The sequence below is a fragment of the Neophocaena asiaeorientalis genome, unplaced genomic scaffold (assembly GCF_003031525.2).
Source record: "Neophocaena asiaeorientalis asiaeorientalis breed wild unplaced genomic scaffold, Neophocaena_asiaeorientalis_V1.1 scaffold134, whole genome shotgun sequence".
Taxonomy (NCBI): domain Eukaryota; kingdom Metazoa; phylum Chordata; class Mammalia; order Artiodactyla; family Phocoenidae; genus Neophocaena; species Neophocaena asiaeorientalis.
In genome coordinates, this window is record NW_020185339.1 from 12,432,102 (window position 1) to 12,448,021 (window position 15,920).

Sequence of the window (15,920 nt, forward strand, 5' to 3'; positions counted from 1 at the left end):
AAAAAAAAAAAAAAAAAAAAAAATAAGTGAGAAATAATGTAGCACTGAATAGGAGATACAAAGATGGCTCTCCTGAGGAGTTTTGCTCCAAAGGAGAATAAAGAAATTGGGGTGTGGGGGGGCAATAACTTATAGAATAAGCTGGATCAAGAGAAGGCATCTGTTAACATGGAAGAAGTAACAGCATATTTGTATGCTGATGGAAATGATGCAACAAAGTGCAAAAAATTGTTAGATCCATATCTTTGAGTTTTCAAAGGTTTTAGGTAGAAAGCATGGATCAGCTATGGTAACAGGGTGGAAGACAAGAGTAAGGTAGGTGCAGATGGTTGTAGGTGACTGATTTCGTGGCAGGACTACACTGACACTCTTCTGATTGCTTCCTTCGTTCTTAGTAAAGTAGAAATAAAAAGCAAGGTCACCATCTGACACTAAGCACAGGGGAAAAGGTATTAGAGGTTTGAAGAGGCAAGTGTAGAACAGTTGCAAAAGAGAACAAAAGAATGAATGGAGTAGGCATGCCAGCTTGATTATGGCTGGCAGAATTAAGGGCTCATTCTTGAGGTTCCTGGCCATGAATCTGAAGTGAGACCAGGCAGTGAAGTTGTGTATTTTTCTCTAGCCAGGCTTAGTAGCACAGGTCAAGAGTGGAACAGGCAGATATAACCAGGGTTGTAGTTTTTGCCATGCAAGTATGACAAAGCAAGAGAGGGGCAAAGCAGTCAGGGGTATATGTAAACAAGCAATCATGACTGACCACAGAATTTAACTGGAGAAGAAGGAAGTGAATTCATCTAAGGGGAAGAGAGACAGGGATGTTGAGGAACAGTAAAAAGGTACAAGAATCAGTGGGATGAAGGTCCCAATGGAATCTAATGATTACAGGAGCCCGTAGAAGAGGGAGAGAAATGGAAAACAGGAAGTGGCATAGCAGTACAATCTTACAGAGAAACTGAGGTCACCAAAAATGACGAAGTCAAAGGGATGACTAAAGAAGTGAGCAGCTGAGGTATGATGAAGGGTACGATTTTTGGAGGAGAGAAATTCAAGAAGCTAGGATTTCAGGATTTAGGAAAGACCATATATGTGTATATTGAAACTGCTAAATTATAAGAGGAATATTACTATAAAGTGAGAGTGATCCAGGAACTAATATAAGAGGGAATGACCCAAAGAGTCAGCAAATACCAGCAACAATGAGTGGCAGCAGGTGATATAATTTGCAGACATGAAATTAAAAACTGCAGGGAGGTACTATACACAAATGTAGGGAGAAAAGAAAGAAACTTACTCAGGAGAGTTCAGATTGAGGCCTAATGTTGTTAAGTCACTTCCTAATGCAAGATGTACCATTCCTGGGTCTGTCTCTGCTGCCCTGATAAATGTTAACAGGCCAATCATTCCAAACTGGTCTGTCACCATCCCTTGGGGAATGTTAGTAACCCGACCTGGATAAGAAAAACACAGTCATTTTTATCTTTGAGGAAAAAGTTAAAAAATGAATTCTATAATATCTTTGATATATTTTATAGAGTCCCACCATCAGGTAACACCTGGATCCCTTTTTTCTGCTGGTTATTATTTTGTGTTGTTGAACTTTTATCTCCAGGGAATTTGGGTCCATCTGTACTTGAAGTTGTCTTGCCAGATGTATTCAAATTCTAACATGAAAAAAATTAAATGTGACATTAAAATTTGTTATGTATAAAAATTTCAAGTTCATATACTAGTACTTTTCTATTCATTTTTTATTATATTTAAGTTGGTAGTAAATTATTACCTGTTTTTCAAGTTCTACATGAAATTTTTTGTTTCCACAACTGTGCCATGGTATACAAATAAATCCTGTATTGTACATATTTGAGTACTTAAAGGACAAGAAATATATGGAAAATATTCTGATTTATCTCAGATCTTCAGTCACAGACAAAAAAAGCCTCTCTATCTCAGAACTTTTCATTTTGGGTTAACTCTTGAGTTACACTCCTCAATACTTTATTAGTATTTTTACAAGTATATTTTAGAAGTATATTTAGAAGACAAACTAAATATAGTACATTACCTAAAACATCACCATAAAAACCTCCAAGTTAGAAAATACGAACTTTTTATTTTTTAAATTTTAATTATGAACTTTTAAAATTCATATTTATTTTAATTCTTACCCAATAATCTTCTTTTATCAATTATTTTAACAATATACAACTCCCATCACACACACAAAAAGCTATTTTCAGTGAAATGTGGAAGAAATAAACACACTCGTTAAGTCAGAAAGAGGAAGCTGGGTTGGCTGAATCAACACAGGAATAAAAATGTGTATAAAGATTCTTCAAGGAGAAAACTTACTCAAGAAAAACACAGCTCCTTAGAAGGCTATAATATCAAACTTCATGGGATCCAGCTGACAGGGACTACAATAAAAGTCTAAATTAACTCTGAGAAGTTCAACAGAAATTTGCAAACCTATATGAAATAGGGAAAAAAATAGGCTATCTTCTAAGTTATAAAGGTTTTCCACATTCTTCAGAAGTTAGGTTATTACAGATATTCAAGATAAACAATTTCATAATAGTACTTAATAAGTCCTTAATATAGTGTACAAAACTGTTAATATAACAGAAATCTGAAGGGAAAAAACTATATAACTCACATACATAATTCTCAGTTACTTACAGATTTACTGTCATCATTACTTGATGTTGGATCTTTATAACTGGAACCAGGTAACGCGGGAAAATCTTCGTTGTGTATTGAGAAGTCCTGGGATTGCTCATTTGCTGGTTTTGTTACCATTCCAACTATGTAATGAAAATAATCCAGAGAATTGCAATTGATATTTATGATATTTTGCTACAAATTATAAAAAGTTAACTTTTCTCACAATAATATACCAAAAGGATTTTTAAATTACGCTATGAAAGCACACTTCAAAAAACTGGTGTTCTGGGTAACAATGAATAACTAAATTCTTATATACTGATTAATAGCTAAATATACAAAATAATACAAGGGAAATAAGTGGTAATCTTATAATTCTAATCTAATGTCATATACAGATGCTGAAAAAACATAATTTGATATTGGTAATAATTATGAAAATTTTTGGTTTAAAAACTTGCTTTAAATATTTGACTAGTTATTATAAATGCCAGTTAATTGTCAAATACAAATGAACAAAATAAATTTTAAAGAACATGTCAGTATTCTACTTGAAAGTGACTTACAGAGTGAGCAAATTGCAATCAATTATAAAACAACTCCATATTATTTCAGATTTTCTTGGACTCCATGTAATAGATGTAAAACATGCAAGAACTGGGAAGTAATCCTCCCACTATACTTGGCATTAGTCAGGCCCTTATTGGAGAACAATATCCAGTTTGGGGCTCCACAATTCAAGAACGATATGGAGAAACTAGAGATGGTCCAAGGAGAGCAACGGGAATGATTAAAGGGATGAAAAAATGGACCTATGAGGAAAGGTTAAAAACATTAGAGTCTGAACTGAGAATCAAGTAGCTAGGTACTCAACTTCCAGGGCAGATCATTTTTGTTTTTTTCTGGGGGGGAAGGCTAATTAGGAAACTCTTAATGTGTATAATAATAAATTTTTCCCTTCTTCACATGTTGTTATTTGTATTCATATTTTGAAAGTCACAGAAATCCCTCTTGGTTGAAAATGGGAAAAATGGTTATCTTAGAAAAGTGATGAAATGATCCCTCTAAGTTCATTGTTTCTGCTACTGGTCTGTATCTGATTCTACCAAAAGCAAACAAGTATGTGCAAAGGATAAAAAGAATATGGTTATATTCCTGTTATATAATTTTCATGTCTAGTTCATTTAGCATCTATTAGCCAACTCTCTTATTTATTAAAGACAGTGAAAAAGGGTATTAATGGTGACCAAGAGTCTACATAAACTATACATGACCCACGGCAGTTCTCAACAGGAGGTAATTTTTTTCCCCATGAGACATTTGTCAAAATCTGGAGAGATCTGTGGTTGTCACAATGCGGGGGTGGGTGGGTGGTGCTACTGGCAGCGAGTAGGCAGAGGCCAGGGATGTTGCTAAATATTCTACAATGCACAGGACAGCCCCTCATTTACAAGAAACTACCTACTCAAATGTCAGTAGTGTGGAGGTTGAGAAACTGGCTTAGAAAAAATTGTTAATATATGGTTAGTCATTATTAATCATTAGGAATGTGGGAATGTATTCTTTTAAAAAATGTGTGATGAATTGAGAAGAGGCAGACCATAGAATCATTATTAAGGTGAATTAAGGCAGAAATGCCAGAAGAAAATAACTTCTGAATACCAATGAAGACTTCCTTTTGGGATTTCTACACAAATTAAGTTTTCCCATTTAACTTTGCTATCATGGTATCCTGGGAGAAAAAAGCACTTTGCATTTATCAACTCTGACAACATTACACTACTCTGATTAGAAAACACATAAATACATGTGTGTACACACACATGCATATACGTACACATATATATGTGTACGTGCGTGCAACAGAAAGTTTTCACTGGCCATAATTAAAAAGCTTAATTAATTACCATAAGGAGCTCTTCCAGCCAAGGGGTTTATTAATGGAGTTGGGTTACCACTTCCTTCCCTTCTATTTCGGTCTGCTAATGCTGGAAAATCTGAAAGGTCCAATCCTGTTACATTTTCACTTCCATCTAAATAATAAGAAAAAACACTAGTTACTGATTCTACAAACATTTTAAAGAGGTTATTAAAGACCAACTATAATAAAGTTTGAAATAACAGTGCCTTCTTCCTAAACAATGTACAGCACTGTACTTGGCATATGTAAATGTACAATAAATATTTGTGGATTGACTTCATGTGAAAGAATTTTATGAACAATACAGCAAAGCAATATGTACTTATTAGCATAATAAAAATCCCAAATCCTAGAGACTTAACAGAGAATAAGGAGTAAGGTGATACACTATTTCCCCTGTGAAAGATGGTACTCAAGTTATACGTTGTTAGTTAGCAAGAGGGGAGACTGTTGCGATAAAACTACTCTTTCATTGTATCCAAAAGCAGAGGTTGTATCTGGAATGCTTGGAGCTTCATTCATAACATAGGTGTGATAATGACACTGCCTCCTGCAGATAGCCTGAATCATATTTGAGGCACAGGCAATGGAAGCAGAAGCCCTAAGGACTTCTTTTTTCCTGTGGCCTATTAGTCCCATACACAAATGTGTATGCACGTGAGTGTGTGAAATGTGTGTGCGTGTGCACGCGCACGTGTGCGTGCACGTGTGTTTTGCAGCTGAGGGTATAAAGTAGGGTGGAGAGCGTAGGTCAATGTAGGGTTCCCATGTCTAGTGAGTGAATTGTATGAGAATATGATACAAAGCCCAGAAGTTTATATTACCTATTACACAGTAGGCGCTCAATAAATATATAAGGAATGAATAAAATTTATTTTTGTTCATTTTGAATTTTAAAAAATCAGTTTCTTTCCTTTTAAAAAATAAATTTAACCCAACGTTTCTACTTTGTCTATTTTAATCGTCACCTTGATCTCTTCTCAACATTTATTATTCTATTATTCTTACAATCTTATACTCTTAATTTTTGAAGAACTTATTTTCTAGCTTAGCTTTACCCTGCACTATACTTTTTCTTTAATCTGTTTCATCTAGTTTATTATAACCATTTTCAATTTATTTTGCCCCCTTTTCCAGTTAATTTTTCTCTAAGTTTCATAATTAGAAGAATCTCAGAAAGAAACTATTAACTCAAGATTACTTTGTTGATAGGAAATAGTTACATTCCAAGTCAGGTGACAATTTAAATTTATGAAGGGTAAAAGATAAAATCATTCATACCCATTGTTTTTAAAGAAATTGCAGTTCATGAATTCTGAATTTTAAAAAGGTATTACTATATAAAAGGGCAACAATAGACATTAACAATTTATATAGTGCTTTAATTTAAAAAGCAATCTCTTGAATTACTTGATTACAAATTAACTAAAAACTTTCAATAAGTATTAACTTTTAACACACTTCTTCAGGTCCTCTAAGATGGAGTTTAAAACTACCATATGTTATTTGAGAATAATTTTAACCTAAAAATAGTATTAACTCACAAATTTTTATTTTTAGGGTTAAGACTTGGAAACAATTTTCCTAGTGTAAAATATACTTAGTTAAAAATGACTTAAAAATAATTCTAAAATTTACAGAAGTGTATAAACCATAATTCAGAATATAAGATGGCACTGTGAGACACACTGTTACTTTATGGTTCATTTAGGGGGAAAAAACCTCGCTAATTAAACTATGATATGCAGCCTAATTTCAGAGATATTAAAATATGAAAAAAATCTGCATTTGAGGAACAATGAAATAGGGTATTTCCCATTAGAACGCAAAACTTTAAATGCTAAAATTTGACATTTTAAAGTCTCACTTGGTCAATCTATGCTACTATACATACAATAACACTGAAAAATTAAAAGCCGATAGCCAGAAATGTCATTTCAATTACTAAATCTTCTCGTGCTTTCACGTATGCCCCATTTCATTGATCATTCTTTCACCTTCCACTTCCTTCACGTGTATTTCTCTCTCAACAATCATATTCATCTTTGCTCCTATGACCATAAAACATCCTTTATTTCCTTTCTCAGGAAAGGGTTTGGAGGCAAGGGTGGAAGAAGGTGAAACCTGAAGCAGAATAGCAACAAAGCCTCCTGTTCTCTTCTGTCTGAAGCAGCTGATAAAAGAAATAAACCAACAGACTGCAAGAATTCTTTACTGTCAAAATCAGAATTGGTTTTCCATGTAATTAAATTCTGAATTTTACACATAAAACTAGATTAAAAATTTGTAAGAGTTAAATGCCAAAATTAGTATTATTAAAACTATTAAGAAAAAATTGTAAGTGCTCCATATAATTTTAAAGGTTTCTTCAATCTGGGTCTCTATAGCCAGAATGCCATACCACTCAACCTAGTTTAGACTGTAGTGACAGGACTGAGATAGGAAAAGCTCTTGAAGCAAAAAAGATTCTGAGGCACAAGTACAGACTAAGTAAATGTTTACGCTTTCTCCAGATGTTAAGGAAATAAATCTGATGTTATAACACTGTGCTATTAACATGCCAAGTGAAAAAAATATATTTAACTATCTTTCAACTGTTCACTGAATTAAATCCTATTTCCTGTCAAATTCTCCCTATATTAAGTTCTATCATCGTAACACAAAAATTCCTTTAATATTTTGACTAGTATGTTGAATTGCTTTATATTTCAAGATCTATCGTATTTTTATAGGGTACTGGCTCCAGAATAAGCTTACCTGTTCCATTAAAAATGTTACTTGATAAGGAGTTATTCATTCCAAATGCCTGATTCCTGTTCATTCCAAATCCAGACATACTGGGTACATAGAAAATAATTTTAGATATACAGTAAGAACACTAACTTTCAGATGAAGAAAAACAAAAGTGTTTACTTTTGATCTCCTCATATAAAACAACATGTTTAAAAACAAATACTAATTTTTTTTTGAGTTGAATCTTTATTGTTACTTAAAGCTTCCCTAAAGTCCTTTCATGAACAACTGAGAACCAAAACATCTTAAACAGATGAATTAAAAAACAAAAAGCAAAGAATTTATATACGCCTTGAGGAAAATAGAGATTAAGGGTATAGTTTTGTATACTTGGAGACCAACTTACTGGATATAATGGAAGAAGTAATAAACCTCAAAAATAGGCAAATTAGTTTAAGACTACTGTTCCTGAATACCTGTTTTTCTTCCACTACTGGTAAAATGTGCTATTATTACTTTTCATAAAAGATCTTTCATACAGTCTGTCTTTCCCAACTAGAACATAAACTCCTCATGGACAGGGTTCATGTCATATACTTCTTTGCATCTCCTGCCCTTAGCATTCAGGAGGCTACAAAAGGCACTCAGTAAATGTTCAGCTGACGTGAATTAAATGGTGCTTTTCTTTAACTGAATTCAGTGTTCTAAAACACATCATCTAGTTTATCTTTTAGCTACTTAAAAATAAAAATCTCTCCATAGTGCTCTTAATTCTAAAGTAAGGTACTTGGTAAATAGTTACCACAGCTTCCCTTTTTTGCACAAGCCTAAACATGGGAAAACAAACAAACAAAAAATAAGGCTGAATTTAAAGCAAGGGCCAGAGTAATTAAGCATGTCAACAAGAATCGTTAATGCAAATTCTAAAATGAAAGTATGCAACTTTCACATCAAATAATCTGATAAAAGACAGTGTATTACTGTTATGAGTAAGGTTAAACTATTTGAAGATGACTGGGTTTTTAATTTTTTGCCTAGATTTATAAAACTAACTATGGCCAAACAATATTTTAATAAAATAATGCAGTTGGTGAAACACTCTAGAGAAGAGCAGAAAAGTCAACAGAAACTTCTGTTTAATAGCATGTTAGAACTGCTGATGATATAGGTATCCTCAAACACTGAATAAGTAGTAAGAGATGAAAACATTCCATAATACATACAACTTATCAATAATAATAAGCAGGGCTTTAGAGACCCATACTTCATTGACAATTTATAAGCAAAGTATTTTTTAAAAACTAGAATGTGAAAAAATATGGAAAGGCAAAAAATTTAAACATACATTCAATGAATGATACTACAAGAATGCAGAAAGATGTGTTAAAGCCCAAGAAGTATTATATCATTAGGAAACGTCAAGGAGATGAGAATTTTGATAACCCTTTACAAAAATAACTTCTGTAAAAATTAAAAGAGCAAATTATAAAAGAAGTACTCATAAGTCTAAATAAAAGTAAGAATTGGAGGTTATGGGATGAAGATTTAAAAGGAAATGTGCTAATAACCTATTTTAATTCAGAATTTACGAGTATTAGATAAAAGAAAGTGAATTAAATGGCTCTGATGATAGCAACATCCTTTCTCCCCATATTCCCCATTAAAAAAAATGAACAATTAAACTAAAATGCTTTTTTTTTTTTACAGTAAAGAAAGCCCTATTGTAGACATAACTCTCATATAAATTACCTGAATAACTTTAAAATCCTAACAAAATGGGTAACTGTTTTTCATATTGTTAACTATTATTTGCATAGCAGTATATGCAATGACCAGTGCAAAAAGGAGTGAAAAGCGCAAATTCATCTTTTTAAATCCCAGGACATGACACTATTTTCAAATACTACAGATGTAGTCTTCAAAAAGTCTGTCATTAAGTCTCCAAAGAACAAAACTGAAATTCAGTTGAAAAGCAACTTAACCAAAGCATAAATGAAGCAAGGCAGTAATAGTCAAATATGTCTCCAGTCCTATTCATAGGTATGAAGTTCTTACCACACAAGTGACCAGCCTCATTTAATAGAGGAAGGACATAACAAAAATTTGCCGGTTGGCAGCCTAAGAACAATCCTTTTCTAACAACAGTAACAAAAAAGCAAACTGATTTTCAAAAGAACATGTCTTTAGTTTGGGAGGTTAAAGTTGTGATATGTAACAGAAAGAGAAGCTTTGGTCAAAATATATGATGAAACACACTTATGAAACAGAAGCCAAGACTCAAGAACAGAACGTTGAATATGAAAAGGCAAATTTGAAAATACCCAGAAAGAACAATTAATACACAGTATCAATAAACATCTTACCTGTTCACAGTAAAAGGCTGTCGAGAAGGCTGCTGCTTTGGCATACATATTATGCTTGGCGAGCTTCTGTTGGGGCTACCTAACCCTGAACTGCTCATGCTATTTGTCCTGCTAGGAATTCCAATGCCCTGACCAACCTGGGAGTGGTTCATCATATTCCTAGGATTCATAGGCAAAATACCCCTGAAAAAGAAGTCCATTATACTAAATAAGCTCTCTACAATCACTCATTAAAATTCTCTGTAAATAATCAATTGGCCTAATCCTAGAATCTCAAATATACTTTCAAATTGCATTGCTAATTTTTATTCATTTAACTCTTTTGTCTGGTCATTTGAAAAGAAAAAAAGCTCTTTGAAAAGCCAAAGTAAACAAACCAACAAGAAAGGGCAAATCACAGAAGAATATATGGTGATATCGAAGATGAGAGAACTATTGGTGTGACTATGACATAAAATACAAATGCATTTCACATATATATTCAGAATAATTTCATTCCAAATGTATGTCATTCTAGCTTCTTCAAACTAATATGCACCATTTTTGTAAATCTGTTTTGTTTTATTCTCACTAGAGCAATGGATGTGTGGTGAGGGAGCAATAAACAGAATTATCTGAGGAGTGATCTGAAATTGCACGTCCTCCTTTGAGGAGGAGAGCATGCTTTTGAAAAAAGCCCCCCAGGTGGTGATTAATCCTTGATACCCATCCCAGCTAATAACCAATACCCTAGCTGCAAGATAAAAGCATCTTACACTATACTTATCAATTTGCAATGAAATAAAATGAGCACAGGGTATCAACTTTCTTTTCCTCAGTGAAAGGCACTGAACCAGAAAATCAAATAATTAGTTACCTTATTAAAAAACTAAAAAGCTTGCTTAATCTACAAAGATACATTTTGAGAAAAATTCTGGTCCATCAATAAATACCTGCTTGGAGATGGAGGCGTGTGAAGTGACATTGTTGGTACCCCTGTTGTTGGCGTGACGTGGCTCGGTAACTGAGTGCCTTGTGATAAGCTGCGATTTAACTGAGGGGTATTGTTGCTCATCCCCCTCATTGGAAGGCCTAGTGCACCTATTAAAAAAATTCAGAAGAAGGAAATTCATTGCCATCAGGAATGAAATTGTTATCCATCTTCTGGAGTTGGTAATTTAAAACATTAAAAACTGACCTAACGTTAATATAATATGCAAATTTTAAATGGAAATATTCATTTCACTCCAAATGGACTCTGATTTTAACAAAAATGTATGTCTGAAATTTAATATTATGAATTTTCATATTGCTTCCATTATTCTTTCATATTTCTTCTTTGCTTTCATATTTCTATCTTCTTTGCATATTTCTATTTTACAATAAACTGTCTACCAATGACTATAACAAATTAGATGACTTATGTTTCAGAATAAAAACATTTTGTACAAATATGCCTTTAAGAAATTTGCAATCTTGTGTGTTTTTATGTTTTAAATCATAACTGAGGTACGCAGACATTTAATCCCCACTTTGCTGAAGGAGCTTTAATTTTTATATGATCCTTTTCAAATGCATTTAAGAAGAAGTCTCTTTATTACTATTTACACATACATACTTCTCAACATTACAATTTTTTACAAACCCAACATAAAATGTCAGCAACTGTTAAAAACTCAACCTGATATAGCTATAAGAGACAAGAATATATAACATTTTAAAAGATTTCAAAGTACAATGAATGACCTTTATTTGTCTAGTATTTCTGGGGCCAGATGCGGGAATGGATGTGTTCCAATATGTGTATTTTTCAAAACCTACTGAGGAATTTACTATTCAGAAACAAAACATTAAAAAGAAAAATTAACCATCTGGGATAAACTTATTGTTTCCTGCCTTGTGTTAATATGAAATATAAATTATTATTTTGTTAATGATTCAGAATAATTATTGTGGATATTTAATGTTCTGGATGTTTTTTCCCCCTTTTATCCCTCAAAGCAAGTTTGTTCAGCTATCACTTATTTTGTCATCACACCTGCCTATGGATGTCAATATGCCTCCTTGCCTCCATCTTCCTTACTCACACATTTTGGTGCCTTCTGTTACTAGTCTGCTGTGGAATGGCACATCAGTCAACCAAACATTCTGAACTGGAGGTTAAATAAAAGTGGTAAGATAGAATGAGAGTTAGTGAATAAGTAGAGGACTTTTAGCGATAGGGATTTAAAGTTACTCCCTCCCTACTTTTTGGTCTAGTTTTAGGCCCAAGAATTTCAAAGACCTGAATATTCTGAAACTATGACTTCCAAAAATTGGAATATATATATTATGTTCTGAATATTTTCCTTAAAATATCTCTGCAAATTTATCTTTTTGCATAACAGTAACCTGTTTGTAACAGTAACGCTTTGTAACCTAGGGATACCAGTGAATCACAAAGATTTCACTGGAATCTGCCAGCTTCAGTACTCAGCTTGCAGCCTAACTGCTTCTCAACTGAACAAAGCCAATAAATCCAACTCAATATAGCTGTTATAGTCTATGTGTACTCATATACCATGAAGACCTGAGCTTGGTTCTGCATTTCTTTAAGTCACACAAAAGGAATTGATCTAGATCATATGTTGGTTTAGTCATTATATGTATGTCTGGTCACTACAAGTTTTGTGACCACGAGTATAGCGCTAGCTACAGCCACCTTCTCTGAATTTGGGACAAGATAAGGAAGAACAAGAGATTAAAAACCAGCCTATGTAAGATTTCTTCAGAAGATACCAGTCTTTTCCTTTTCTCAAGCACACTAGTTTTCCTCTAGGCCCTCTAGATGCTCCCGTAATGAACCACCAACATGACACTTTTCACATCACTTACTCAACAAACATTTATTGTGTGCCTACCATGCATCAAGCACTGTGTTAGCTGCTGGGGATACAACAGTGAATAAGATAGAAAAAGCTCCTACCCTCAGGGAGCTTACATCCTTTTCCCTAAATATGCTGTTCTAAAGTCAGCTATAGCTGCAAATTTCCCATAGGAATGTTTCTCACAGTTACTGACAACCAAGAAACCTAATCCAATGTTCACATTTTACAGATGCCTGAGCCTCAGATAAGTTAACTGACTTCTCCAAGGTGACACAAAGAACCAAGACTCCTAGTGTTCTTAATGGCAGCCCTATGGGAGCCCAATAAAACACTAAATGAGCACCCTTGTGAGTACCTACTGACTTGTAACACCTTTTATCTATTCTTTTTTTTCTCTTGCTTTCTTTTTCTGAATATGTTTACCTCAAACTTTTTCTAAACCAACATCTCTTATCTCTTCCCTCCATTTTCTTTCTCTTCTTCTCTATACCTGTCAAGTTTTCTTTTCCTCCACATTTACTTTGCCTTCCCATTCACTCTCTACACCTTCAACATTATAAACCATACATGTTCCAAAAAATTGCACCCTTTGGCTCTTCAATAAGCCCTTCTAAAGACTCATGAGATTTGTTTACTTCAACCCTTCATATACTTATTATTCTATGCTGTATTATGAAAATATATAACTTCAGAAATATTTTAGAGACTGGAGATTATCTGAACATCAGCAAAAAAATTTTTGGAGAAGGAAACAAGAATGCGTAAGGCAACATTTAGTCAATTAAGGATTGGCACACTTAATTTATAGTAAGGAGAGTAGAGGAAGACAATATGAAATAAAGAACTCAAAGATTAGCATTTACTTTTATTTTTCCTTTAAAAAACACTTGATTTCATAAAAACAGCTAATAAATTCAAAAGCTCTGAGTTGCATTTTATTGAACCTGGTGGGTAGGAAAAAAAAAGATCAAAAGAGAAGAGAGGAATGCATCAATTTCAAACTGGATCATCAACCCTTGAATACTTCATAATTTAGTTATTTTAAATTTAATTTAAAAACTGAATTCCTTTAAAACATATAGAATTAATACCACTGAGTAGGAACAGAGAAAGATTTATTTCTAGGAAACAAAAATACATGGTCATTAAATTTGAGTTGCTTGAGTCAAACTATTACAACTGGGTACGGTCAAGGGAGGGAAAATTTTACTTTTACTAGTATAATTAGAAACATGATAGAAAATTATCTAAAATGTTATACCAAGAAGAAGACATGTAAGCTGAAAGGGGGAAGAGGGGGAATAAAAAAATTAGCTTAAAAAAAAATGACACGAAATAACTACAAGTAGAAAAACATAAATATGTATGCCTGAGCTTGTGCACTGGAAGGGCAGCAGAATTAAATTTTATCAAAGCACCTAAGAAATATGTGAAGCACTATGCTACTTCATCTCCTTATAAAATATTATAGAGAAGGTATTTATCCCCTTTTTATAGACAAGGAATAAAAGAATGATCAAAAAAACAGTTATAAGGCAGTTTAAAAGGTTACAGTTTTGAAGCAAAGCTTCCTTTCTATTTGACAAAGTGATAATAAAGGATAATACCATATTAGAAGGAATACATGAACATATTCTAAGTAGATTCCTATTTTCTATTTGGCAGGGTGCTAAACAAAGAATGAACTGAATTCTTTATTGATCATTTTTCAGAAATCCAAAAGAATGACCTAAGAAACGTTTCCATGAATTACTTCCACTGCACAAACTGATTAACAGCACATTCCTTAAATAGTTATGGCATGATATGCCATGCTTTATTCAATCTTTTGCTAAAGATTAACAATATTAATAATAATACAAGCTATAAGAAAAAAAATACCAGCAACCAAATCCTTGAATACTTAAATGAAGTCTCCTGAAATTTTTAAGGAGAAGGGAGACAATTTTTAATTGATGCAAGAGGGCTTAAAGTATCCCCCATTCCATTCCCAAAGCAACTACCTTCCCTAAACTCACTGTCTTGCCCACACATAAAGGGCAACCATTTTCTTACCTCCAACCTGTCCCCATGTCTTCTTACCTCCAACTTGTCCTGAACCTAGCTGGTTAATCTTCCCTGTAACACTACTTCATTATACAATTTCCTTCATTAAAATCAAAGTATTTTAGAGACAGAAAAGTCTCCAGAGAGCATCCAACCAAGTTACAGATGAAGATCATTTCAACTTAATTATAGATGAACTAACATCAGGCATTAAGTGATTTGCCCAAGATCACAAAAAATGAAGAATAAAAACCATGATCCAGGGACTTCCCTGGTGGTCCAGTGGTTAAGACTCTGCGCTTCCACTGCAGGGGGCATGGGATTGATCCCTGGTCAGGGAACTAAGATCCTGCATGCTGCTGATGCAGCAAAAAAACCCAAAAAACAAAAAATACAAAGCAAAAAACCACACACACAAAAACAAACAAACAAACAAAAAAAACCATGATCCAATTTCTTGACTCTCATTTCAATACCTTTTTTCAACCAATCACACTTTCCGCTTCTTGAAGTAGTTGCTAACCTTCACATCACGTGGGAAACTTTAATATCTGGGTCCCACACCCAGAAACTGTGACTTAGTCGGGGTCTGGGAAATTCATGGGCAGTGGGATTTTTTAAACTCTTTAGGTGTTTCTAGAAGGGCAGTCAGGGTTGAGAATCACTGTTCTAAAATTAAATCCAATCACAGTGTAGTCTTTAATATGCTCTGTCAAGACCCAAAAGATTCTTCTAATCTTTATTTTTCCCAGCTTTATTGAGATATAACTGACATAATACTCTTCTAATCAATTTTAATACTTTACTCACCCCGATACAAACTCTTTTTAGATACCACATACTTGACTGACAATCTTCTTTGTAATTTCCCTAGTCCCCTCCCCAAAATATGCCCCAGTATCTTTACTCATATCCTTCTCCCAACCTAGAATACTTTCCCTCCTCTTGTTCTACAGAGATATACAAGACTATTTAAAAAAGAAAACAAAACAAAAAAAAAACCCAAAAAACAAACTGCTATGATCAAGGTGTTTACATGCAGTACATGTACACTGTACTTGGTGTATATGTGGGGCAACGCTCAGACATGAAAGCAGAATGAATCTGGGATCAGAACATGTTTCCTAGACAATACTGTACATGAACTGAATAATGAAAGAGACCTAGCCAGGCATTTGGTGGTGGTGATGAGGAGTCAGGGGAATAAAGATGTCACACCAGTTTGGTCTGAGAAAACTGCAAGATATATGAAAATGAGGACAAGTAATATGCCTGGAGGAAGAGTGGGCTTACCTTCTGGGTAGTAAGGATGTATGAGACAAGCCTGGATGGAGCTAACCTGGCTTCAAA

The 15,920-nt window shown here is 33.7% G+C and overlaps 1 protein-coding gene across 5 annotated transcripts in view; it reads right to left on the minus strand.

The window, feature by feature from the left end:
- Window positions 1-15,920, minus strand: part of CNOT2 (CCR4-NOT transcription complex subunit 2) — a 110,961-nt gene that overhangs the window by 12,205 nt on the left and 82,836 nt on the right. For 4 of the 5 annotated variants that reach the window (XM_024736975.1, XM_024736976.1, XM_024736974.1 and 1 more), the window contains 7 exons: window positions 10,611-10,758; window positions 9,679-9,861; window positions 7,340-7,419; window positions 4,569-4,694; window positions 2,677-2,801; window positions 1,541-1,661; window positions 1,292-1,448 (listed from right to left, as the gene is read on the minus strand). In XM_024736975.1, coding sequence (XP_024592743.1) covers window positions 1,292-1,448; window positions 1,541-1,661; window positions 2,677-2,801; window positions 4,569-4,694; window positions 7,340-7,419; window positions 9,679-9,861; window positions 10,611-10,758 — 940 coding nt within the window. The remainder of the gene's footprint in view (window positions 1-1,291; window positions 1,449-1,540; window positions 1,662-2,676; window positions 2,802-4,568; window positions 4,695-7,339; window positions 7,420-9,678; window positions 9,862-10,610; window positions 10,759-15,920) is intronic. The other variant, XM_024736978.1, reaches the window with a different exon arrangement.